Here is a 21,741-nt window from a genome sequence, read left to right on the forward strand (position 1 = left end):
ATTAGAACAGTGCTCTTACCATAACATATACCTGTGCTCGCGATATTTCCGGTGCAGAATCTATACAAGGCCTAACCATCGAACAGCTCAATACGTCCCCGTCGACATGGCTGACTTTGACACTTCGAAAAAATACCAGGATCAGGAAGAGATATTTGTAGGACGCCTTACCCAGCGAAAAATGCTCTACTGACGTTAATAGTTCGATGATGGCCGAGAAATTGAGTTGTTACATTTTATATACAAAAAGCCCAACATTGAAGAGATCAGAAACTCTCCGGTCAAACTTCTGGCAGCTATTGATGAGTTTGCCCGGACTCGGAAATACCTGATGAACGTTGGAGAGGACAAAGGACGAATCGTTAGCGATCTGATAGCCGAAGTGAAACCACAGGTGATGGTAGAATTAGGTGGATATGTTGGATACTCATCTATCTTGTTTGGCGACGCAGTACGAAGGGCTGGTGGCAAGAAGTATTTTTCCCTCGAAAGAAACCCCGAGTTTGCTGCGGTGATTGCGTCGTTGGTTGATCTCGCCGGGTTGGGCGATGTGGTAACAGTCATTGTGGGATCCAGCGACGCCTCGATAAAACGACTACACTCGACTGGTGCGCTGTCTCATATCGACATGATGTTTCTAGACCACTACAAGCCCGCGTACACAACGGATTTGAAATTATGCGAGGAGTTGGACCTGATTACCCCAGGTTCAGTTTTGGTCGCTGACAATGTGATCAAGCCTGGAAACCCCCCTTATCTAGAATATGTTAGAAGCACGGTGGATCAGAAGCAGAAAGCAGCCAAGGCGGAAACAGTCAACGGCGTCGACACTCGCTTCGCCGACAGAACGTCAAAACAGTACGTGAAGCGAGAGGGGGAGGCCACATTGGACGAAACCCGAGTGGGAAATCCTTCTCTCGTCTATGACAGTATGCTCATCAACAGTTTTGAGCCGTCGGGTGTTCCTGTGAGTGCGAGATGGTACTTTGGAGAAAGAATTGTCATTACTAACGATTTGATGTCTCTTTTTCAGGATGGGGTAGAAATCACAAGATGTATAAAAGTTGCGTAATACACATGTTAGGCACTTTGAGTTGCAGTCAAGTGGAATCTATTACCAGATCTCATACGTCCTAGGTATATTGTTGATATAATTCTTCGCACTGAATGTCATTAGAGTGAGGGACCTATGCCAAATACGACATAGAGCTTAGTTACATTCATAGTATCGTAAGTTTGCTAGTATTGGTCATACGTTGGAACTTTGAATGCGACGACCCTGAGTGTGACGTTGATATTTCGGCCAAACATTCCGTTCTTACCGTGTACAACCCAACAAGCTTCACCAGCTCCCCTTCCTCACTCATATGGTTTCAAACTTGGTTGACCTCCAACACAGTCTCATACGTTGATACATTCATAGAAGGACAATATGCTGGACGGGAACGACTCTGTGCTGCTGCACCGTGCTCAAAATGCAGCCCTACTAGTATTGTCAATAGCCTTGCTACCTTTTGACACATTTATTCTTTTGATCTCGTACGGACTGAAGTACACGGTCTACAATGCTGGGGAGGAAAGGCGACAGCGGGCACTTCAGAAGCCTGGGTTCAAGCCATACCGCGTGCTAGTGACGGGTGTGGGAATGACTAAGGGACTGTGTCTGGCGAGGCAGTTCTACGAGGCAGGCCACTGGGTGATGGGGGCCGATTTCGAACCCTACCAGGAGATACTGGTGTGCGGCAGAATGTCAGCGTCGCTACACAGATTTGTGCCACTGTGTAGACCGGACGCAAAAAATGGACCTGCACCTTACATCCAAAGTGTGCTTGATGTGATCGGTGAGAATAAGGTGGATCTCTGGATCAGTTGTTCGGGCGTCGCTTCAGCAGTGGAGGATGGTATGGCCATGGAGGTGGTGCAAGCCAGAACACCGTGCAAGGCTATTCAGTTCGACGCTGCGACGACGCGGACCTTGCATGAGAAGCACAGCTTCATCAGGTACACCGAGGCCTTGGGTCTGGTCACGCCTGAGACTCATGAGGTCACGAGTGGAGCGGACGTGGAAGCATTTCTAAGGAAAGCTCCTACGAGTCGCAAGTATATCATGAAGACAATTGGGGTAGATGATGCCATGCGGGCAGACTTGACACTTTTACCGCGAGATACAGTCGAGGACACGGCGAGACATATTGCAAGGTTGAGGATCTCAAAGGCCAAGCCTTGGATCTTACAACAATTCGTCAATGGCTGTGAATATTGTACCCACTCGTTGGTGGTGGGCGGGAAGGTGCGTGCATTTGTCGCGTGTCAGTCGGCGGAGCTGTTGATGCATTACGAGGCATTGCCCCCGACCTCGCCCCTTAGTCAGGCAATGTTGGACTTCACTGAGAAGTTTGCCGCCAGTGGTGGCAAAGCATTCACGGGCCATCTCTCATTTGATTTTTTGGTGGAGAATCCGACAGGATCGACACCAGCAGACATCACCCTGTACCCGGTCGAGTGCAATCCACGAGCCCACACCGCTGTGGCATTATTCAACGGCACGCATGCGATGGTAGATGCATATCTCTCAGTCTTAGATGCAAGTTGTGAGCCCCAGCCAAAGATTGTGGTCCCCGTCCGTTCGGACAGGTACTATTGGATCGGACACGACGTGGTCACATTTGTGATTCTACCGACCTTGTCAGCCTTGACACTCTCTATGACCTTGTCAGAGCTTACCAACTGCTACAAAGTACTTTTCACACACCTTGCCTTCTGGAAGGACGGGACATATGAAGCGTGGGACCCGCTCCCGTGGTGGTGGCTGTACCATGGCTACTGGACCATGCAATTCTGGAATTGTATGATCAAGGGGACAATGTGGAGCCGGTTGAATGTCAGCACAACCAAAATGTTTGAGTGTTGAGCAACAGAACAGTATTTTCATTGCGGCTGGCGCACAATATGGAAATCGTGGAGAGAAGACTGGGCGCTAATATGAACATATGCAACACGCATGCTGAATGCAAATCACCAAGGTCGACAAGGGAGAAGAAGAGCGCCACCACGCCACCACGGGAATGCAGTGACAGTATGGAACATGCAAGACTGGACGCTGACAATGCTATCATTGACGAGTACCGTTGGGGGATGTTCTCGTCTTCAATCCGACCTCCAACAACCAAGCTATCCCATCAATAGAATCCTTGGTCCTCTGCTTTGTCATTTCTAGGTGGGGGTAGATGGACCACCAACAATGAGGAAATCCGGAGTAGAGATCAAGTCTTGTAGGGACCTGGCATTCCTCTCTGAGAACCCTCTCATAGATCAGACCGTCATCGCGAGCCATGTCAAGGCCACAGACCTGGAAATAAGTTGGAGGGATGATCAAATGGCCGTTTTTGACACCGCCAGTTCCGTGATCAGCAGGATGGTGCTGGTCAAAACTGGCCCATAGGCGAGAGTCGTGGTCGGGTTTGAAGGCGTCGCGGAAGATGGCGTAGAGATCTTTGTCGATGACGGGAGCATCTTCATTTTGTGTCCAGGAGAGATATCTATCTTGGTATTTAGGCGGGACACGCTCAGGAGAGATGAATGTTCCGCAACAGAGAAATTGGCCTGTCAGTGGCGGGGATAAGGCCTGGTCGCGTGCAATATGTGTGAGAGCGGCTGCTAGGTTGGCGCCGGCAGACTCACCACCAATGAGGAATCCGACACGTGGGTCCGTACAAATGGGAAGAACTGTCGACTTGAATTTTCGGGACTCAGCGGCGGCCCATTCGAGAGTTTCCCAGGAATCGAGCAACGAGAAGGGGAACGGGAACTCTGGGGCAAGGCGGTACGATGCTAGAACAATAACGGCCGGTAGGGTTTTGAGGACATCCCTTGCCAGTGGGACCATGGCCTCAGGACTTCCGACAGTGTGCCCGCCACCGTGGAAAATGACAATCAATGGCCGAGGAGGGGTGACGTGCGAAGCATCTTGGGACCGATAGAGTACGATGACGCGCAATTGAACGCCATCGCGCAGGGGGATGCGATGAATCTTTTCGATGAGCTCTGGCGTCTGGGAGGCGGCAAGTCTTTTGCGTAGACTGGGGAGTGTCGCTCTGCTACTTGCTTTGAGGGCTTCGATGGTATAATCTTTCCCCGGCGGGAGAGGAAGATCATCCCACGCTTGGGCAAACTCGGGGTTGATTTGACTGGTCGCCTTGATTTCTTCGATTGTCGAGGGGGGTGTTGAGGGCATTGTGAAGTCTCAAGTTGGGTATGATGGACAAGGACGACACAGAGTGCTCGAGTCGGTCCACCATGTGGGTTTTGAAGGAATGTCAGGGCGTTACCAGCGGAGACGCGTGCTGGGTCCACCCTCATGGGACCATAATGGATATCTTGAACAACAGAGCCAGTGCTGGAAAGTTGACTGAGAAAATACAAGGCAAATGGCCAGAGTAATGAAAGTAGAAGATGACTAACGGGGAAAGGATGCTATGCTAAAGCCACGGGAAGACTTGAGTTCGAAGGTCTATTGGTATGGCAACGAGTGTTGTAGAGTGGGATTTTTATGACAGAGTTGAAGGTCTGTCTTCTACTCGAGATGAAGGAGTGGTCGGTGAGTTGGAGGGGATTATAGGAGGAGGAGGAGGAGGAGGGAAGGTTGGAAGGCGGAGGTCAGCCTAAGGTACTAATGTACTTGTGGTACTGTGGTTTTACTGCAGGTTCGGACGAGGGGTCCATCGCACCTGCACTGATTAAGGGGGTCAGCAGCCTTGGCAAGGGGGAAGGAAGATTCTCAATGCAAAAGATCAGGTGACCGTCTTGTTATCCAAGGGAGCCAGACTGGCCCATCGTATTATCATTTGGCGCGAGACGAGTATCAAGAACGTGATACAGCAACTACTACGGAAAGGGCGTCATCGATCAACACAAGACAGAACCACGGAGGGAGGACTCGGGTTGCTTAGACATTCCGCACGCCCTGATTGATTGGACATGTAGCCTCTTCAGAACATCAGACAACTTTTTGGAAAGCAGCTCCACCGTGGTGAACATAGTCATGCTTCCTTGTTTCCTTGTCAGAGTAAAGTGACTAGGATACGTATCAGGAATAATAATGGAACGTCGATGATCTTTTGACGCTGTGTACACGCATTCCATTTTGCCGTAGGGAGTCCTTCCCACCAAGAGGGAATCTCCGAGGCTATCGTCGTGATCATGCTATATAGGACGCTGGAACGTGTATAATAATCTTGCTGATAGCCTCCAATGGTTTTGAAATATAGGGGGGCCTTGTGGACAGCCTATACATAACCTGACATGAAACAAGTTAACTTTGACCGCGGAGTCATTCATGTGTGTCAGAACTCACCTTTCCGCGCGCCTTGAAAGAAGAACCGAACGACCAAAACCTGTAGCACGGCCATGCCCACCATCATAAACACCTCGACCAGACTGAAATTGAATATCCTCTGCTCGGTGCTGCGGACGGTGCTGAAGTTTCGGTTCTCTCTCGTGCGAAAGTATTTTTGCATTCTGCTGATGGTGCTCAGTTGACCACTGACTTTGAAGATGGAGTCTTCAAGGGCCGAGTGTTGTTCGGGGCTGGACCCGGCTTTCTGAGGTAAGAGGGCGGATTTGGATTCATCTTCGACCTGGCACAGGGATTCGGACGTATGTCAGAAATTGATTCACGACAGACAATGGGATGTCTTTATGTCTGGGGTCGAACTGAACACTCACTGCGACTTCAAAGTCCACCATCTTATCAGCAAAGGTAGACATCTCGTTGTTGAAGCAGAAGCGGTATTCGCCCACGTTCTGCGCGGTAAAGACAAAATCTCCCTGCCGCTCTTTCTGGCCATCCATGATTTTCTTGTCGTTAGGCCCAACTACACTGTAGTCGACATCAAAGGATCCGCCTGATTGGACCTAGAATCGGACGAGTTAGTCAACAAATGATGAAACGAGCACAAGTTAGTGTCGAGAGGTCAACGAACAGCAAAGTAAAATGCAACTTTGGCGTTTTGGCGTTGCACATCGGCGAAGAAGCATGCCCTTTCGCTGGCCCCGAGTTTGTAGGTCAAAGCGGTAGCGGAGACTTGAGATACCACGCCTGCCACTAGGGCAATGACCGCTGATATTGACCGCATCTCTGTGTAGGGATGTGCAGATGTGTTGGTGGATTGTACAGCGACGACGAGGATGCAAGTACAACGCAGTCGCAGTCACAGTCGCAGTGTGGTGTCAAGGTTTCCAGGTTGTTTAGGGGTCTGTACGCAGTCACAATAATTCCAAAATAAAGTGCATGCGCAGGAGACACGCTGAGTGTCCCCACGTGTCCTCACCGCGTGCGAATTTGAACATGCACATAGCTACATAATACTCAGCTGTATAGGGAATACGGCGGAACTGGAAGGCCTTTGTTACAAGGCCACTTGTGGTAGTTCAGTCGTTACCACTTATTCCGACCTACCCACAGGACTCTCTGGAGCCCCTCCTACACACTTCAGCTAAAAAAGGTATTCTAGGCACCAACAATCGGCGTGGCAGACCCAACCTTGGGGGTCTTTGGTCCATTTGATTCTCGGACAGTCTCTGGCTTGGCCCCTTTGAGTGCTGGGAACTCAAACACACCACTCTGCCCTTGTTTGCCGACTTCCCATTTGGCAACCCGATTGCCTAGTATGCCTTTGTCCCAGACCAGAGCGCCGACCCAGGGCTGGACATTCCAACTGACCTGCAAGGTAGCATTCCCGCGTTCGCTCAAGACGCCGCTGGGGTCGGTGATTTGGTATTTGGGCTTGACATTCTTCAACGCGATGACCCCAGGCTTGACGATCTCTTTGCTCGTGCTCTTGAGGTTGGAGCCTTTCCTGCTCTTGCTCTTGGTGGCTTTCTTGGTGGAAAAGTAGGTCTGTTTGAGATTTTGCCAGGAATAGGGTGTAGATGGTGCGGAAATGATCGAGTCCCAGATGACAGCTTCGGACATGCCGCCTTTGCCGTCCTTCGAACTCGGGTAGTTCGCCGTGACATAGACGAACAGCTGCTTGGTATTCCAGGTAAATAGACTGGACAGGTCGGCGTCTAGATCAAATCGGATCTGAGCATATTCTTCGCGCCTGGCCGAGTAGTAATGCGGTCGTCCCTTGACGACTTGAATGTTTCGGGGGGTGACAGACGCACTCGGAGAGGATTTCGGGGCAGGGAGAGGGATGAGAGATAGGAGAGCAATGACAGATGCCAGTGTAAAGGCACAGGTGGTGAAGAAGCCAAAGGCCGACTGAATGCGGTTGAGGGCGTTATGCATCTTGCCTGGAGCCCAGAAAACCCCAAAGACAAAGTCGGTGACGGAGCGGCGGAGGAGGGTGACAGTGGTTAGGGACAATACGAATGGCTCATCTCCAAGGGTTTAATGGTGCGAACTAGGGGAGGATCTGTTCGAGGAATGGATTGTTTGGGGTTCCAGGTTGCTGTATTTTGTTTGAATGGTAGACAGGACAGATCATCTTGGGGTCGATATCAGGTTCACGAGTCATACAAAGTGCCAAGATTTCTCTACACGAGTCGCTCGCAGTGTTCTTACATAGAATTTCGATTTTTCCACCTGCACTTCTCTTTTCTTCCATCTCATGGACTCCGGCCTGGCAGCTCACATTCCTAGCACTGTTTCTTGGTTGCTTCCGAGGTGATGGCGTCCAGATGGGGGCATTTTGTCCTTGTCTAGTCAGCGCCGACATGGAGTCCGAGATGGAACACAAAAACCTGCCGTTAATCGCCCGTGCTTGCTCACTCAATGATTTGCATGGGTTTCATATTCAAGGTTACAATGTTACAGGGGTCGGAAGTGAACCGTTCACAAGAGGGAAATCCTTCGTGTCCTTCTATATTGGATGACAATCTATGTCACCAATTTTCATCTCAAGGCGTGCTCTAGATGAGATGCTGTTGATAAATTATTCACTTGTCACCAAGGGCGTGCAGAATTGTCATTTGCAACCCAAAGCGCCGAACGCATGCGCACCCACGCCCTTGCGCGGACGCCGCATGCTGAAGCCCATGTCGGCCAAACCAAAGCACAATCAACCCGTGCTAGTCATAAATTTTTACACATGATCCAGTCGGTTTGGATACACCTTCCCATCTGAAACTCGTGATCTCCAGCTCTGGAGAAACCCATAGCCTCGTAGATGCGTTGGGCTTGAAAATTGCCCTCCCAGACACCCAACCACAGGACTTTGTAACCCATTTCCTTCGCCATTGATTCAGTCTCCTTGGTTAATGCTCTGCCTACTCCCATGCCGAGATAGTCGGGATGGACATATAAACGCTGGAGTTCCACAACCAGATCTAGGTCCTCGATGCAGGGCTCTGTCGTGCCCTCGGTCAATTGCGCGAATCCGACGACATGACCGTCAACTGGGGCACATGCGACGATGACATGTTTAGTCGAGCTAGAGATGTCTGCTTCGATGGCGGATACACTATAAGCTTCGTCGAGGTAGGCATCCAGATCGCTGGTGGGAATGGAGAAACCAAAAGTCGTGGCGAAGACCGATGCGCCTAGTTGGGCAATAACAGGTGCATCTTGCAGGCTGGCTCTTCGTATGTGGAAAGTTGGCTTGTTAGTGAGGTGTTGCTTTGGCCGGACCTGGACGGCGGAGTGATGTGAGATGTGTGCGTTGTAATTGAGGTACGGCGGCGGGGAAGCTGGAGGTGGGAGCGCGGATGTCTGTGTGAGCATCATTCCGTTCATATGCGATGAAGAGTACGGGAATTGTGATTCATGCGCATCTGCTGACAGACAATAAGGTGTAGTTGACAGACGCTTCGAGTACAGTCGAAGTCAACAGTAGGCAGAGCTGCGAGCCATAAGCACGTTTGGTGGACGGATGGGGAATATGTAGGGCAGCCGCTTGGGATATCGGAGTTCAGGGCGTGGCAGAGGAAAGATGTCAAGAGAGGCAAACGAACCATAGCTAGGCTCGTACGCCTTTTCGGTGGAGGGGCATGGATGATGAGAATCAAGCTGGACGTCGAGAGAGCTGGAGATGCGTGACATGATCGAGGGCAATGAATGCCTCGTCCAGGAAGGAGCATCCTAGACTGTGGATCGACGGTTGCACTTGCATTTGGGCTTGCAATGGCGCCAGCAGGGGACGCCACCTTCCGCCTTTCCACTCTGCTATGCAATCTATGGCCAATACCAGCCAGTCAGCTTCTTCATCTCCCTCGCCAAATCCCCTGCAGTGGATTTCCTTTACCCCAGACTTTGGATCAAGATGCACACAGTTTCTGATGTCGTATCGGTCCACGCCCTGCCACATCTCCCACCACTCATCCCCTCCCCGACTCGGAGCACATCCTCTCACGCACGATTTATTTTGGCACTGCTTGTTTCTCGTGTTGCCACTTCCGCCGCCGCCGGGCCGCGTGGACTTTGGTTCTTTTGGGAGTCCTTGCGAAAATTTATAACTTGGAGCGACAGCTAATGAGGCACAAGTCAAAAGTCCAATACTCCGAAATCCACCCATAACCACATATTGAGGAGATCGTTCCAGGCGCCAAACTGCTCACGGCGGCCCCTCGTCCCTCTCACAACCCCCGAAGCCTTCCGACTCCCTTCCGCAGATATCCGTGCCCATCGCCAGCCGCCGAGTCTCTCTGCCCACGCCCTCTTGAGATAAAATATGTTATGTCCATGGATGAACCTAGTGGTACTCTTCTACTTTTCGACAGCCAATTCAGCATTGATTTGAACCAGGTCATGCTATCCATTTTAACCTGTTCTGCCGGTAGTATTCGTGAAGCTCTCGCACTCGTCTTAGCTCACTCCTCCTCTCTCGGTATCTCTCATCAATTGTGCCATCGCAGTCTTCCAGCTAAATATGTTCATGGTACAAGAATGCCAGAATCTCACGTTCACCCGCTGTCAATCGAGAATTGGTCGCGTCTATCAATAAATCAACCTGGGTCGTTCGACGCCTCGCATGACGATTGTCGAAAACATAGGGTCGTTTGAACTGCTGAGCTCGTGGGCTCTATCCCTTTGCTCAAATCACGAAATCTTAACAAGGGTCTCAGTTGAGGTTGTGGTCGAGGTTGGTACTTCTTGCCCTCTCGGTTTGCTTTGCTGCCTGCCAGGAACCACTTTGCCTCGCATGGATGTAAAGACATGATGGATCTCGATATACGTACTGACCAACATTGTTGTACGAAGCGAGCGCTTCGTCAGGGCCCAGAGATGACTTCTGGGGCCGGGGTCTGGTCGTCATATAGGCCCGGGATTTTGGGTATCGCGCGCGTCAAAGGAACTCCGCAACATCCACGGCGGACCGCATGGGTCTCTGAGGCAAGACATATATTCATTGAAGACATGAGGGTTTGAACACCTCCTAGTTAGTTGGACTTGCCCACAATCAATTACCTCAATGATACCCAGATACCTACCTAGGTAGTCGTTGATAGCTCTTATCAGTGCATCGCATGTTTGTCGAAGAGATAGCAAGAGCTGGCACTCAACCATGGTGGATACGAGGTCCACTTGATCAAAACAGGTCGAAGTGAACGGTTAGAGAAGGATTAGGCATAAAGGGGCGAGCTGAAGTATTTGGCTTGCACTCCAGGGAGTATGTGGCTGGTTACATTACTTCACCAACGCTATTTAACGCCAAATGCTCTTCTGTAGGACAGAGGGGATAAGTCGTCTTCGGATGTGTGAGGCTTGAGTATCGGTAAGCCTACCGCATGCGGCACGGCAGCGCCCAGCCAATCATAATGTCGGTGAAGGTAATGCCAGTCACGTGCTGACGGCCAAGCGACTTCTGCCGAGCAGCTTCGGAACATGACCAGCAGTCAAGCTCTCAATCTCGTTCAATCATCCGATCACAGCCTCAGATTATTCAACCTGTCTGCCATCTGGACGCCGGCAATGTCAGTCAACATGATCCCTCGAAGGGCTCTGCAGACCAGCGCCCGGCGATGTGAGAAGTGCCACCCGAATTAGTCACAAACATGAAGCTAACCTGACGGCTTGAATCACAGTGATCAGTGTCAACACTTCGACCTTTGGCAAGACCCCTTTGTCGAGATTACCAGCACCCGCAGCCATCGCTCTGGGTAGAAATGTTCAGTATAGGTCAGAACTTAGCCCTTGAACGCGACATAGTACCGTCCCCTCGGAGGAGTGTCAGGATCCTGCGCCCGTGGCACCGTCTCGAAACATATTATGCTGACCAGCACTCTACTTACAGACCAGCTTCATCATCGACCGTCTCGCAATCACAAGGTCAAGAAATCCTCGCTCAGCAACGGCTGAATCGACCTGTGTCGCCGCATCTCACCATCTACCGACCACAAGTAACATGGTACCTCTCTGCCCTCAATCGAATCACAGGCGTGACGGTGTCAGGCGCCGTGTACGCCTTCGGAGCCGCATACCTCGCCGCACCTCTTTTCGGATGGCACCTCGAGTCTGCTTCGCTCGCAGCAAGCTTCGCCGCCCTTCCCATCCTAGTCAAAGTTGGATTCAAAGCCTTCTTCGCATTCCCTTTCGCCTTTCACAGTTGGAACGGACTGAGACACTTGCTTTGGGATACTGGCGCTGGCATTACGAATAAACAAGTCATTTATACTGGCTGGACTGTCGTTGGGCTTAGCGTGGCCAGCGCGTTGGCCTTGACCTTCATGTGAGGGGCTGAACTGTCGTTGGAAGTGGCTTCATGTGTAAATAGGGTCTTGTGCGAAGAAGAATGACTACAATCAATATGAGACACATTTCCCTCTCTCCCAGTTCCAGTTGTTCACATGTCGGAATTTAACGTCTGATCATACTGCCACGTTGGGGAGTGCGGACTACCGAGATAATGCTGAATTGTCTCCGGAAAAGACAGAGCGCGCCGTATACCTTGGAGATCATGGGCATATTTGTGATATGAGGTCTCTCATGAGTCCTGTTGCTGGAGCAATCCCATAAGCCGTCGAGGGCTCCCATGCCATAAGAACTGACTCGTGGACTGGAGTTCCAAAGCCTTTTAGGTAAAGGGTGCCGTAAATCTTGCATTCTATTACAAGGGCGGATGGGTGCCGAGAGGCCCCGAGGCCCTGGAATGCCCGTACACTTTAAGCACCGAACAGTAATCCCTACTCTGAGGTCCCTAGTATCTAAGCCAAGACCAAGTAGGTAGGTAGGTATGCCGCATAGGAGTGGGCACATTAACTGACAGGTCAGTTAAGAGTGGCGAGTTAGGCGTTTTGGTGCCTAATTCAGGTTAAACCCCTTTGCATTCATGCCTATCTCAATCCTACGATTATCGGATCTGCTCGCCTCCTAGGGGCATATTTCTGCGCTTATCGTACTTCCAGGGATGCGGGGACAACTCGACCACCCATCCGACTCGCCTGTGGGATTTCTTGTCCGATTTCCTCCCATGACGGAGGAAGAAAAAAAAAGAGTCATTTACGACCCCAGATTTCGCGAAGTTACCAGGATCTAATTGAACTAATAACACATAGCACCTAGGACTCACGAATTCTTGCCATTCTTCTCATACCCTTTTCACAAACGACACACCGATCGTCTAACTCGATCGACCTTCACTTGTCTCTATCCACAAAGGCTTCTCAACATCATAGCAGCCAACACCATGGCCGTGTAAATTGCCGTCTCAACCTCACCTCGACTTCGTCCATCGCCCTTTATGAGTCAGCACCCTCCACGAGTCTCCCCCACCGACGAAAACATCCCCTCTCCAAGTCCTGTATACCCAAAACCTCGCTCGGCCGTCCCTTCATACTTGTTGAACGGAGGGTCTCCTCTCCGCCCTCCCACCAAGTCTAGGGCCCAAGAACGAGAGAGTTTGGCCTCGTCCATTCGAAGTACATATGGTAGGAGAAAGACTATTGATTTAGGTGATCCTCAGTCTTCTTCACGTCATATGTCTGCTCTCTCGTGGACCGGCCTGACCGACGGTGATCCCTCGTCCGACCCTAAGAGGCCTACTTTGCACGACCCTGCGAGGGACATTCGCGATGAAGCCCCTGCCACCCCGCCTGCCACTGCCTCGCGTCCCGCCAGTCCCTATACAATGAACCCTCCCATCGACTTTGATGGGCTCAGTTGGCCCTGCATTGGCACAAGAGAAAGACTGGAACAGACTCCAGAAGAGGCCCAGGCTCGACTTGACAAACTCGCCGGCGCAGTCAGAACAATTTTCGAGTGCATTGGAGAGGACCCCGACCGCGAGGGCATCCGCGACACTCCTGATCGGTATGCCAAAGCCTTAATGTATTTCACAAAAGGGTATGAAGAGAACGTCCGAGATCTGGTCAACGGCGCAGTTTTTCACGAGGACCATGATGAATTGGTCATTGTCAAGGACATTGAAGTTTTTAGCCTGTGTGAACACCACATGGTCCCCTTTATTGGCAAAATGCATATTGGCTACATTCCTAACAGAAGGGTTCTCGGTCTAAGCAAGCTGGCTCGACTGGCTGAGATGTTTTCGAGGAGATTGCAAGTTCAAGAGAGGTTGACTAAGCAAGTCGCCCTCGCCATAGCTGAAGTCTTGAAACCGCAAGGCGTCGCCGTTGTCATGGAATCAAGCCATTTATGCATGGTCATGAGAGGTGTCCAAAAGACTGCCAGCAGTACAACTACCAGTTGCATGTTGGGTGCTATGAGAAGTAGTGCAAAGACCCGAGAAGAGTTCTTGAGTCTTTTGAACCGGAAGTGAAGGATCATCCTTCAAGTCTGCCTTTCTCAACTTTCGGGCAGACTCAGCACCATCACACTTGACGTTGCGGCATTCCTCAACAGTAACCTTCGCGTCCAGTTGGTCAAGCACAGCTCCGTGGGTCCACGAAGCTCGGTCCCTTGCTTTCTCCGGGCCATCAGCACACACTACATGCTATGCTCTGGTCTCGTCAAGATTTCGTGCCTGAGAGACAAAATAAGAGGGGCGTACCCGCCCGAAAGCGGTCGTGGATCGACCAGCAGTGGCAGCGTCCATTCTCCCCATAATGATATATATGTTCCCATAAGGTGACTGCGCTTTTCTCTCACCACGCCCCTACGCAGCCGTCAGGGCCCATTTGAGACTCAACTTTCATTCGGACGCAAGGTGTTCAAATTCATCTTCATTCGATGCCCATGCTAAATATGGCATACACTAAACACCAAGACTTGATGATATGGACTAACTTTGTATATGGGTTTCAAAGATGTCTTTGGGGTTCCCGTAGCTACTTTTCGCTTCACGTTTCTGAGACAGGATCCAAGCCATGTATCGACGTTTTCATGGGAACGATTCCTCTGAATGTCTCCCACATAACAAATGTTGGGTTTCTCTGTACCCTGCTGTATATGCATGTCATGAATGCCGCCTCTGATGCCGTTCTACACGGTATGAATTTACATAAATCCCCGACCCGAGCTTTAGGTCCAAAACCCTTGATCACTATTGGGTGGGCTGACGCCAGCGAATTCAACACAAGATACGAGTTTCCATACCATGTACCAATTATTATCTATCCTTCAGGCAGTGCTTTTAACGACCGATACGGTGATGTTGCAAGAGACCCCCTTTTACTTGAATCGGAAATATCGTGCTGCGAGGATCAAGGCACCCGAAAACAAACACACCCCGGTAAAGACGACGACGGGCTTATAGGTGCCATGTGCGTAGCCATTATCGTTCCTCCCTGGCCGCAATAACACCGACCCAATAGGACCTGCCAGGACATTGCCCACACCTTTACCAAAACAAAACAGACTGAACATGGCTGGGTAGGAAGAAGGTTCACTGCTTACGCTTGTAACCATCCGAGCCCACATAGCGGTATACCCGGCGCCGAAGAAGCCGTACAGTAATGCGAAGGCAACGAGTGGCAGCATGGAACGAGCACTCCCCCAGGTGCCAAAGGTGGCAGCGGCCGCCATGGATAGACACACCGTCATCAGCATATTTAAGGACAATTTCTTGTCTGATAAATAGCCGAAAATGAATTGGCCGGCAACTTGAGAGATGCTCATCAGGGTCAGGAGAAAGGCGCCTTTGGCGACACCGAGGCCGATGTCGTTGGCGTAGGATGGCAGATAAAGGGACGGAAAAAAATAGCCGAGTCCCATGAGCAAATTGCTGAGGCTGTAAATCCAGAAGAGTGAGGAATGAAAGAACGACCAATCAGTTCTGAGGCCAGCTGTGGATTGATGATGATGATGACGACGACGACTACGACCTTTAAGTAAGGGAATCAAAGGACCGGTAGTGATAAGCAGAACGACAGCAATGGCTCGCAGGGTTGTTCGATAGCCGAAACGGGCGAGTGATTTCTGAAGAATTAGAGGCATGATCGCCCCCGAGGCGCCAGAGGCACTGCATAATAAACCATAAGCCATCCCTCTGCGTTGGACCCAGAACTCGTCGACCATGGTGAGGATTGGGTAATAGAAAATGATAAAGCCGATGCCATACATGACACCCTGTGTGAGGATCAATGTACCAAGGGTGGCGGCGAAGGAACCCGCAACCAGGCCGACGATACACATGGGCCAACCAACCATGATCATTAGAGTGCGATGGTTTGGTCGCCGACGCACGTGTGGAAGGATCAAAGGGGCCCCAAGGTACGAAATCCCCGACGCTGTGCTCCCAATTACTGACGTGTATCGGCTGTCTTGGAACTCTGCCAGTCGTGAATAGTAATCTTGGAAAACCCCAAATGACAACGGGAACCCCCACAGCAGCGCCTCAAACATAAAAGCTGCCCATAGTAGCCGCCATGCTACACGGCCCTTGTCGACTGGTGGGAGATTGCTGGATTCATCAGGTGCGACCCTGCTATGATCGGCACGGATGTCGACGTCGAGGTCAGCTTGGGGAGCTGGTTCCTGGGCCCCAGATATTGTCAACACAGCAATATGGATAGAGCTGTCAGTTTGTGCCATGAATGCTGCTGGATTGAGGATGTGTGTTTGTGACTCGAGCAGGTTGGACCAATCTATGAAAGTTTGGGCTCGATCTGATAGCAATGGTATACTGGGGTCCAGCTCAACCTCTTGGCAACCTTTTTGGGGATATGATTTGCCGCTTTATGTCGAGGCAAGTGGCCTGGCTCAACGTTGGCAGATTATCCCACAGCCATTGTCGCCACTCTACGGAGTACACTACAAGTTCTAGGCTACATTCTAAGCCAAATGAGGTTCAACTGTATTGCGAAGCTGTGTAGATTGCTGGAGATGGAGTCTTCGGCGCGGACGACGACAAGGTTGCGCAGAGCAAACTAAGTTACGGACTTTCTTGACCAGAAGCTTTATATGTAAGGCGTGTGGATGCCAACTGTCCGGCTTCTGTCGGAGAACTTCCTTACTCCACTTACTACACTTTAGTCCTTGTCCCATGATGAGGAGGGTAGGGCAGAAGCTAAGAGAGCATACCACAACCTTTTAGAGGCTGGGTTTAGCGCAGAACAGCGGGTCGAAGAAGGCGTCTGTAGTAGACTTCATCGCGCTGTATGCATCAGTCTCCGTTAAAAACAAAGTGATGGCAAACCTGCCTGGCAAACCTTGACTTTACTCCATAATTAGTGATAGAAGACGGGTTTTCTAACCCCATAAGGGTCCATCTACCAGAGCTACCTTCCCTTAGGGTGGCTGGACCATTCTACACAGTGCTAGAGTTGATCAAACTGCTTGAGTGTGTATGGAGCCAGAAGGTTCATGTCAACCTCAGGGTTTGAGCTCCACCTCCCCTCTCATGCTATGAGCACCTGAACTCTGCCTTCTCTCTCATTCTTACTTTAAGGCCTCCTTGACCGAAACTTGACATGAAACGACTTACTTTCATTACGAAGATCGTGTCCCGCTGTCAAGAGAACACCACAGACTTGTCTATCGCCTCGATCACCAACTCTCTCCGATCAATCATGGTGTCTGGTTTACGCTCCGCCGTCTCAGGGCTCCGTTTGATCTACGATATGGTCATCAATCGGTACAGCCCCAAACAACTACTATGCCACAATACATGCCCCTCCACCTCATCGTCCCTTCCCGCCAAGTTCAACGATACTCAGGATTGTTACGAGCTGAGACCCTTTGTTGAAATTGGAAAGGGTCAAACCGGAACTGTGTGGGCGTTAACGGGCACCGATCAGGTCGTCAAGGTAGCCAACCTGAACAGATCAGATGGCCTATGGAATGACTTTTTACGACATATGAAAGTCGTATCGGCTTTTCAGTTAGCTTCCATCGTGCTCCGTAGAGAGGTCAACATTCCTAGTGTTGGCGGCTGGGTGCACCCCCGTAATGAAGTCTTCTGGGATCAACACCTGTCGTTGTTCCCGGAGGGATACAAAGCTGAATATGGCATTGTCTCGTCAAGGATCTATCCTCTTCCTCTGCCACTACGAGAAGCTATCGTTGACAAATTGGCGCCTCAGAACATCAACGGAGCAAAGGCCAACTTCCTCCAAGAGCCCGCCAATAACGACTGCCTCGTTCGCCTCTATCTCGGACGCAGAGCGGAAAGGACCGGCACCTTTAAGCTAAGAAATTTTGACATGACAGTTAACGAGATGGAGTATTTAGGCTTAGCGACCGAGATGTATGCGACCACTATGGGAAAGATTCTCGCGATAATGCATTGGAAGGCCGGACTTGATGCCAATGATGTGGAAATTGTACTCGGCGCAAGCCCAGCGGTAAAGATGAAAGCAGCTCCCAGCGACTTCGAAAACGCAAACAAGGATGACTTTATTTCCACGAAACAAGACTTCGATTTCGAGCACCGTTCAGTCGGCATCTGGCTCCTCGACTTTGATCAGTGCCAGGAGTTCTCAAAAGACAACCAAGGTGTTCAACAGTTGGTACAGGGATTCTTTTGGAATGACCCATACTACCCACGGCCCCATGCCAAGGATGCCAGAGATGTTGCCCTCTGGACTGAATTCAGAGACGCATACCTCAAAGTCAGCCAATGTTTGACTGACGCGGATATGCCAGGACAGTTCATCAGTGCGGTGGAAGCTGAGGGTCTGAAGCGTAGTGCAGGAGCATCACTCTTCCAATAATACATGCTTGTCATTACATTACTTATAAGATATGGTATGGTCATCCACATTATAGACATATCAGTACCTAGTAACATGACTTTCGATATTTTCCACGAGAGAGAAGAGGTAGCGTTACAGCATCTCACACCCTCATAGTCGGTGTTTCGATATCAGAGGCGCTGCTTCCAGGCTATACATACATTAGCCATTCCTCCGCTAAGGTGTAAATCACGGTCGCAGAGCAGTACCTCAACTCATTATATGCTCTGGTTTCTACGGGCGAGATTTGAAGGGGGATTCAACGCTTCGGAATATCTAACTTTCATGAGGAAGTGGTTCATTGCCTATTCCAGCAGACCAATTTCTGATCTATCGCATATAAGACTTGCGGCTTTCCTTTATCCACTAAGTCAGGAAGCAAGCTTTTTCAACTTTCCGCGTGAGCATATTACTCCATTCACAAACGTGCCTCGTGAAGAAATCGGCCGTCCAGACACACAAAGCGAGACTTAGCAACCACCCAACTCCAATACCAAAGCAGGACGTTGCTAGTGAATCGTTCCCAACAGACCTCCAAATCCAGTGGGGAATCGCATATCCGATGGCGTGAAAGATAGGTCCATGTACCAGATATAGACCAAACATAATTTGACCCAGGTATTGCGAGAGTCTGCAAACTAGAAATCTGTGCCATTGGCTCGATCGCGGTTCTGGGGAAGTGACCAACAAGTATATAAACATAAGGACCCCAATCGACTTAGGAAGCTTTTCCTTCCGCTTATACCAGCGTGGAATATAATTGTTGATCCAGATATATCCAGGTGCGGGCCGTTTGTATCCAGCGATAGGGTAGGTCATGAGGTATAGAGCCATGACGAAAGCTAATAGGCGTACTCCCTTTGAGACCTTTTCTCTCAAAGGGCTTCTGTTCTCCCCAATCTGTGCGACATTCGAGAGCATTTGTTCGGATTGTCGGCTGTTGGGCAACAATGAAGACGAGTTGTCGCAAATGATCCGATACTGAGCGATGGCAGCACCAAGGAGAAACAAGGGCATCTCCCATCTCCCCAGGCTCAGGTGTAATGCCGAGAGTGCCACAAATCCCCCCAGACGGACAAAGCAGTGACACTGCGCCAGGGCCAAGATTGTGAGATATAGATGGATAGATGCACGATACTCATATGGAATAGTCCATAAGTGTGGATCATGCTTTGCGTACACAGGGTCGACATTCCATATATCAATTAGCTGATATAGTTCAGTTGCGAAGAATCCAAGCTGCTGTCTCAAAGAGCCGAATCGTGTGAGATTATCTTCAGCCAGAGGCCCGGGAAAGAATTTTGCCCTCTCGGCCATCATACCATCTGTGAAGCCGAATAGTCCAAAGTGAGTCATGAGTGCGGTGATGAGCATCATGCACATACATGGCAAGTAGAGTCGAAACCATCGACGAAACAAGGAAGTGGAGAGGGTCTTCCCCAGGTCGGGCATTCGTTTTGATGACACCAGTTTCAACGTTTGGTTTGAGCAAACATAACCGGCGATGACGAAAAAGATGTTCACACACGTTCCGCCGTCGTAAAGTAGTCGAAAGGGAGGTAGTGCAAAAATATGTCTGTGGTCTCGATCATGACCATAGCCAATCGAGACGATGTCAGTGAAGGCAAATAAATAGTGAAAGTTGAAAACTGAGAATGCAGCCCATCCTCTAAGGCCGTTCATCCAAGCAGTAGAGCTTAGTTCTTTCGATGCCGGACTCTCGCTCCATAGTGTTGCGATCGCAAGGCGTGGTTCCAGAAGCGACTTCATTGAGAAAGGGCAATTATACAGATTGATTGACGTGCTTGTAGCGAGGAAATTTCGCAACCTCAGCTGATTCGAATGAACGGCGCGACGCTCCTGACTGATATAGGGCATGTTGAGGTAAGCCTTTATTTCCTCTGACCGATGGCACTAATATTACTTAGGAGAATATGGGTCAGTAGAAGTGGAGCGCCCTGTATCTGGAGCGGAGCAACCTTCGTAGTGAATGGTTCGCATGATAATAAAGTTGACTGCCCAGGAATTTCTGTGGGGAGCCTAGCAATGAAGACTTGAGTTTACTAGCTTGGTTGAGACAAGCGCTACACCGCCAAGGATGTCCCCCTAATCAGTGACAGCATACGGAGTATTCACAACCAATGTGCCTCAAAACAAAGATTGCCAACTCGTAAAGCCAAGATCATCTTCGTGGTACAGATGTTGAAGACGGTGTTGAGGTGGCACTAGAGCAGCCACACAGCGATGTGGTCAGACTGACACGTGACGCAAAGCCTGATGTAGCTGTAAAATGATTGCCGGTGCGCTGGTGAAGATAGCCATGTTGTGATACAAGGCTCAGTTCATTTTATCATGACATTGACGAAAGACTTATGGAATTATCCCGCATACTTGGAAATTGTGAGGAAACTTCTAGAGTCCTACTTCCACCCTACCCACACACTCCATATCTTGAAAGCGTGGACAGAGAATAACAACAATATATGCTTCCACTGCCGCAGTTCACAACACTTGCCTTGCATCTTCTCCGTCCCATCATACTTGATGTCCAGGCCGTCCACTTTGTTGGCAACTCTCCAATCCTTTATCATGTTTCAATTTAATAGTGGATGGACCTCCTCCGTAACAAGCATTTCGGATCGTCTTGCCGTTCATATTGTCTTCTCCGTTGAGATAGCTGGGTGTGCACTCTGCGAGGATATTGAATCGATATCTGCCCTTGTCGAGGACTTCCTCAGTCCACTTCTTCTCAGCCTCCTCCGTAGGCTCAATAGACTTGATTGCTCGACGCTGACATTCCGGGATCACGTGGGCGACGTGGTTGAAAAGCTCAAGTGAAACATGTGTATAGCGTCTAGGCTGTGCCGCCTGCGCCATGTGGATGAAGAAGTAATTTGGACAATCACGAGCCGTCCAGCCATGGAATGTAGCGGCCCCATCTATCCATTTGTCGTTCAATGTCACTCCATCTCGGCTGCACACCTCAACATAGGAGCGCTGAGACCAGTCGGTCAAGATTTCGAAACCCGTTGCGTAGATAATCAGGTCGATTTCGTACTCTTTGTCTCGAATACTATCCGTTTTGACGTAATAGCGCTCACCCCTTTACCTTGGGTATCCACCAGAAGGACATTAGGTTGATTCAATGCTTGGAGGTATCCATCGTGGCACCAGGGTCTTTTGTATAGGTAGTTATACCATGCTTTCAGACTTTCAGCAGCCCTAGGGTCCTTTACCCCGATCCGATCCGGTCTCGGGATAGATTCCATCTTGTTGACATCAGCCAGTTGAAATTCAGAAGCAGCTTCATCAGCCTCTTTAAGCTTGTTCATAGCGTCCATGCGAAACATTTCAAACACATCAGTCCAGGCTTTGCAGACTAGATCGACTCCCTGATGTCCTCCACCAAGAATTGTCGTGAGGTTCTTAGTCCGCACTTTTGCCATCTCTTCTCAAGCGTCTTAACCCATTCTCACTCCGTCTGCGAGTCACTGCGGACGTCGATCGATGACGTGGTCCGTTGGAAGACGAATAATTCTTTCGCGTGTTCAGCTAACTGGGGTACGAGCTGGACTGCCGTGGCTCCCGTTTCAACGATGCCAACGCGATTATCAACTGGTTTAGCCATTCATCCAGTCGACTAGAATGGAACGAAGCACCTTGGAACGACTC

At 50.2% G+C, this 21,741-nt stretch overlaps 9 protein-coding genes across 10 annotated transcripts; 4 read left to right on the plus strand and 5 right to left on the minus strand.

Annotated features, from left to right (window-relative positions):
• Positions 1–106: 106 nt before the first annotated feature.
• Positions 107–1,072, plus strand: PV10_06804 (uncharacterized protein; the record flags this gene model as incomplete). Its single annotated transcript, XM_016371638.1, has 2 exons — positions 107–157; positions 203–1,072. 2 exons carry the CDS (start codon positions 107–109, stop codon positions 1,070–1,072), a joined length of 921 nt encoding a protein of 306 aa, XP_016223931.1.
• A 360-nt stretch (positions 1,073–1,432) lies between these two features.
• PV10_06805 (uncharacterized protein) lies at positions 1,433–2,911 on the plus strand (the record flags this gene model as incomplete). Its single annotated transcript, XM_016371639.1, has 1 exon — positions 1,433–2,911. The coding sequence occupies one exon, from the start codon at positions 1,433–1,435 to the stop codon at positions 2,909–2,911; it is 1,479 nt and encodes a 492-aa protein (XP_016223932.1).
• PV10_06806 (uncharacterized protein) lies at positions 2,900–4,618 on the minus strand. The gene has a single exon (XM_016371640.1). The coding sequence runs from the start codon at positions 4,232–4,234 to the stop codon at positions 3,113–3,115; it is 1,122 nt and encodes a 373-aa protein (XP_016223933.1). The 5' UTR covers positions 4,235–4,618; the 3' UTR covers positions 2,900–3,112.
• A 209-nt stretch (positions 4,619–4,827) lies between these two features.
• PV10_06807 (uncharacterized protein) lies at positions 4,828–6,272 on the minus strand. Its single transcript, XM_016371641.1, has 4 exons — positions 5,982–6,272; positions 5,725–5,913; positions 5,354–5,636; positions 4,828–5,296 (listed from the first exon to the last, which is right to left on the minus strand). Exons 1-4 carry the CDS (start codon positions 6,132–6,134, stop codon positions 5,286–5,288), a joined length of 636 nt encoding a protein of 211 aa, XP_016223934.1. The 5' UTR covers positions 6,135–6,272; the 3' UTR covers positions 4,828–5,285.
• A 66-nt stretch (positions 6,273–6,338) lies between these two features.
• Positions 6,339–7,454, minus strand: PV10_06808 (uncharacterized protein). Its single transcript, XM_016371642.1, has one exon. It carries the CDS (start codon positions 7,289–7,291, stop codon positions 6,509–6,511), a length of 783 nt encoding a protein of 260 aa, XP_016223935.1. The 5' UTR covers positions 7,292–7,454; the 3' UTR covers positions 6,339–6,508.
• Positions 7,455–7,846: 392 nt separating this feature from the next.
• Positions 7,847–8,847, minus strand: PV10_06809 (uncharacterized protein). Its single transcript, XM_016371643.1, has one exon. It carries the CDS (start codon positions 8,735–8,737, stop codon positions 8,078–8,080), a length of 660 nt encoding a protein of 219 aa, XP_016223936.1. The 5' UTR covers positions 8,738–8,847; the 3' UTR covers positions 7,847–8,077.
• An 844-nt stretch (positions 8,848–9,691) lies between these two features.
• On the plus strand, positions 9,692–12,231 carry PV10_06810. 2 transcript variants are annotated; one of them, XM_016371644.1, is made up of 5 exons: positions 9,692–10,082; positions 10,202–10,715; positions 10,771–10,964; positions 11,026–11,119; positions 11,235–12,231. In XM_016371644.1, the coding sequence occupies exons 3-5, from the start codon at positions 10,826–10,828 to the stop codon at positions 11,671–11,673; spliced, it is 672 nt and encodes a 223-aa protein (XP_016223937.1). In that variant the 5' UTR covers positions 9,692–10,082; positions 10,202–10,715; positions 10,771–10,825; the 3' UTR covers positions 11,674–12,231. The 2 variants fall into 2 exon arrangements, with proteins under 2 accessions (XP_016223937.1, XP_016223938.1); XM_016371645.1 differs by having other exon boundaries at positions 11,026–12,231.
• A 148-nt stretch (positions 12,232–12,379) lies between these two features.
• Positions 12,380–14,487, plus strand: PV10_06811 (GTP cyclohydrolase I). The gene has a single exon (XM_016371646.1). It carries the CDS (start codon positions 12,681–12,683, stop codon positions 13,713–13,715), a length of 1,035 nt encoding a protein of 344 aa, XP_016223939.1. The 5' UTR covers positions 12,380–12,680; the 3' UTR covers positions 13,716–14,487.
• Positions 14,488–20,604: 6,117 nt separating this feature from the next.
• On the minus strand, positions 20,605–21,515 carry PV10_06812 (uncharacterized protein; the record flags this gene model as incomplete). Its single annotated transcript, XM_016371647.1, has 2 exons — positions 20,605–21,172; positions 21,268–21,515. 2 exons carry the CDS (start codon positions 21,513–21,515, stop codon positions 20,605–20,607), a joined length of 816 nt encoding a protein of 271 aa, XP_016223940.1.
• Between the last annotated feature and the right edge of the window lie 226 nt (positions 21,516–21,741).

This window comes from Exophiala mesophila (genome assembly GCF_000836275.1).
Source record: "Exophiala mesophila strain CBS 40295 unplaced genomic scaffold supercont1.4, whole genome shotgun sequence".
NCBI classification, from domain to species: Eukaryota; Fungi; Ascomycota; class Eurotiomycetes; order Chaetothyriales; family Herpotrichiellaceae; genus Exophiala; species Exophiala mesophila.

Bases quoted from the DNA above. Each gene is read 5' to 3' on its own strand.
- PV10_06811 (XM_016371646.1), top strand. From the start codon at position 12,681: ATGAGTCAGCACCCTCCACGAGTCTCCCCCACCGACGAAAACATCCCC.
- PV10_06810 (XM_016371644.1), top strand. From the start codon at position 10,826: ATGACCAGCAGTCAAGCTCTCAATCTCGTTCAATCATCCGATCACAGC. The intron at 10,965-11,025 runs GTGAGAAGTGCC...CTTGAATCACAG, and splicing joins GCAGACCAGCGCCCGGCGAT to TGATCAGTGTCAACACTTCG. The intron at 11,120-11,234 runs GTCAGAACTTAG...CTCTACTTACAG, and splicing joins GGTAGAAATGTTCAGTATAG to ACCAGCTTCATCATCGACCG.
- PV10_06808 (XM_016371642.1), bottom strand. From the start codon at position 7,291: ATGCATAACGCCCTCAACCGCATTCAGTCGGCCTTTGGCTTCTTCACC.
- PV10_06806 (XM_016371640.1), bottom strand. From the start codon at position 4,234: ATGCCCTCAACACCCCCCTCGACAATCGAAGAAATCAAGGCGACCAGT.
- PV10_06809 (XM_016371643.1), bottom strand. From the start codon at position 8,737: ATGAACGGAATGATGCTCACACAGACATCCGCGCTCCCACCTCCAGCT.
- PV10_06807 (XM_016371641.1), bottom strand. From the start codon at position 6,134: ATGCGGTCAATATCAGCGGTCATTGCCCTAGTGGCAGGCGTGGTATCT. The intron at 5,914-5,981 runs GTTCGTTGACCT...GTCCGATTCTAG, and splicing joins AAGTTGCATTTTACTTTGCT to GTCCAATCAGGCGGATCCTT. The intron at 5,637-5,724 runs GTGAGTGTTCAG...TCCCTGTGCCAG, and splicing joins TGGTGGACTTTGAAGTCGCA to GTCGAAGATGAATCCAAATC.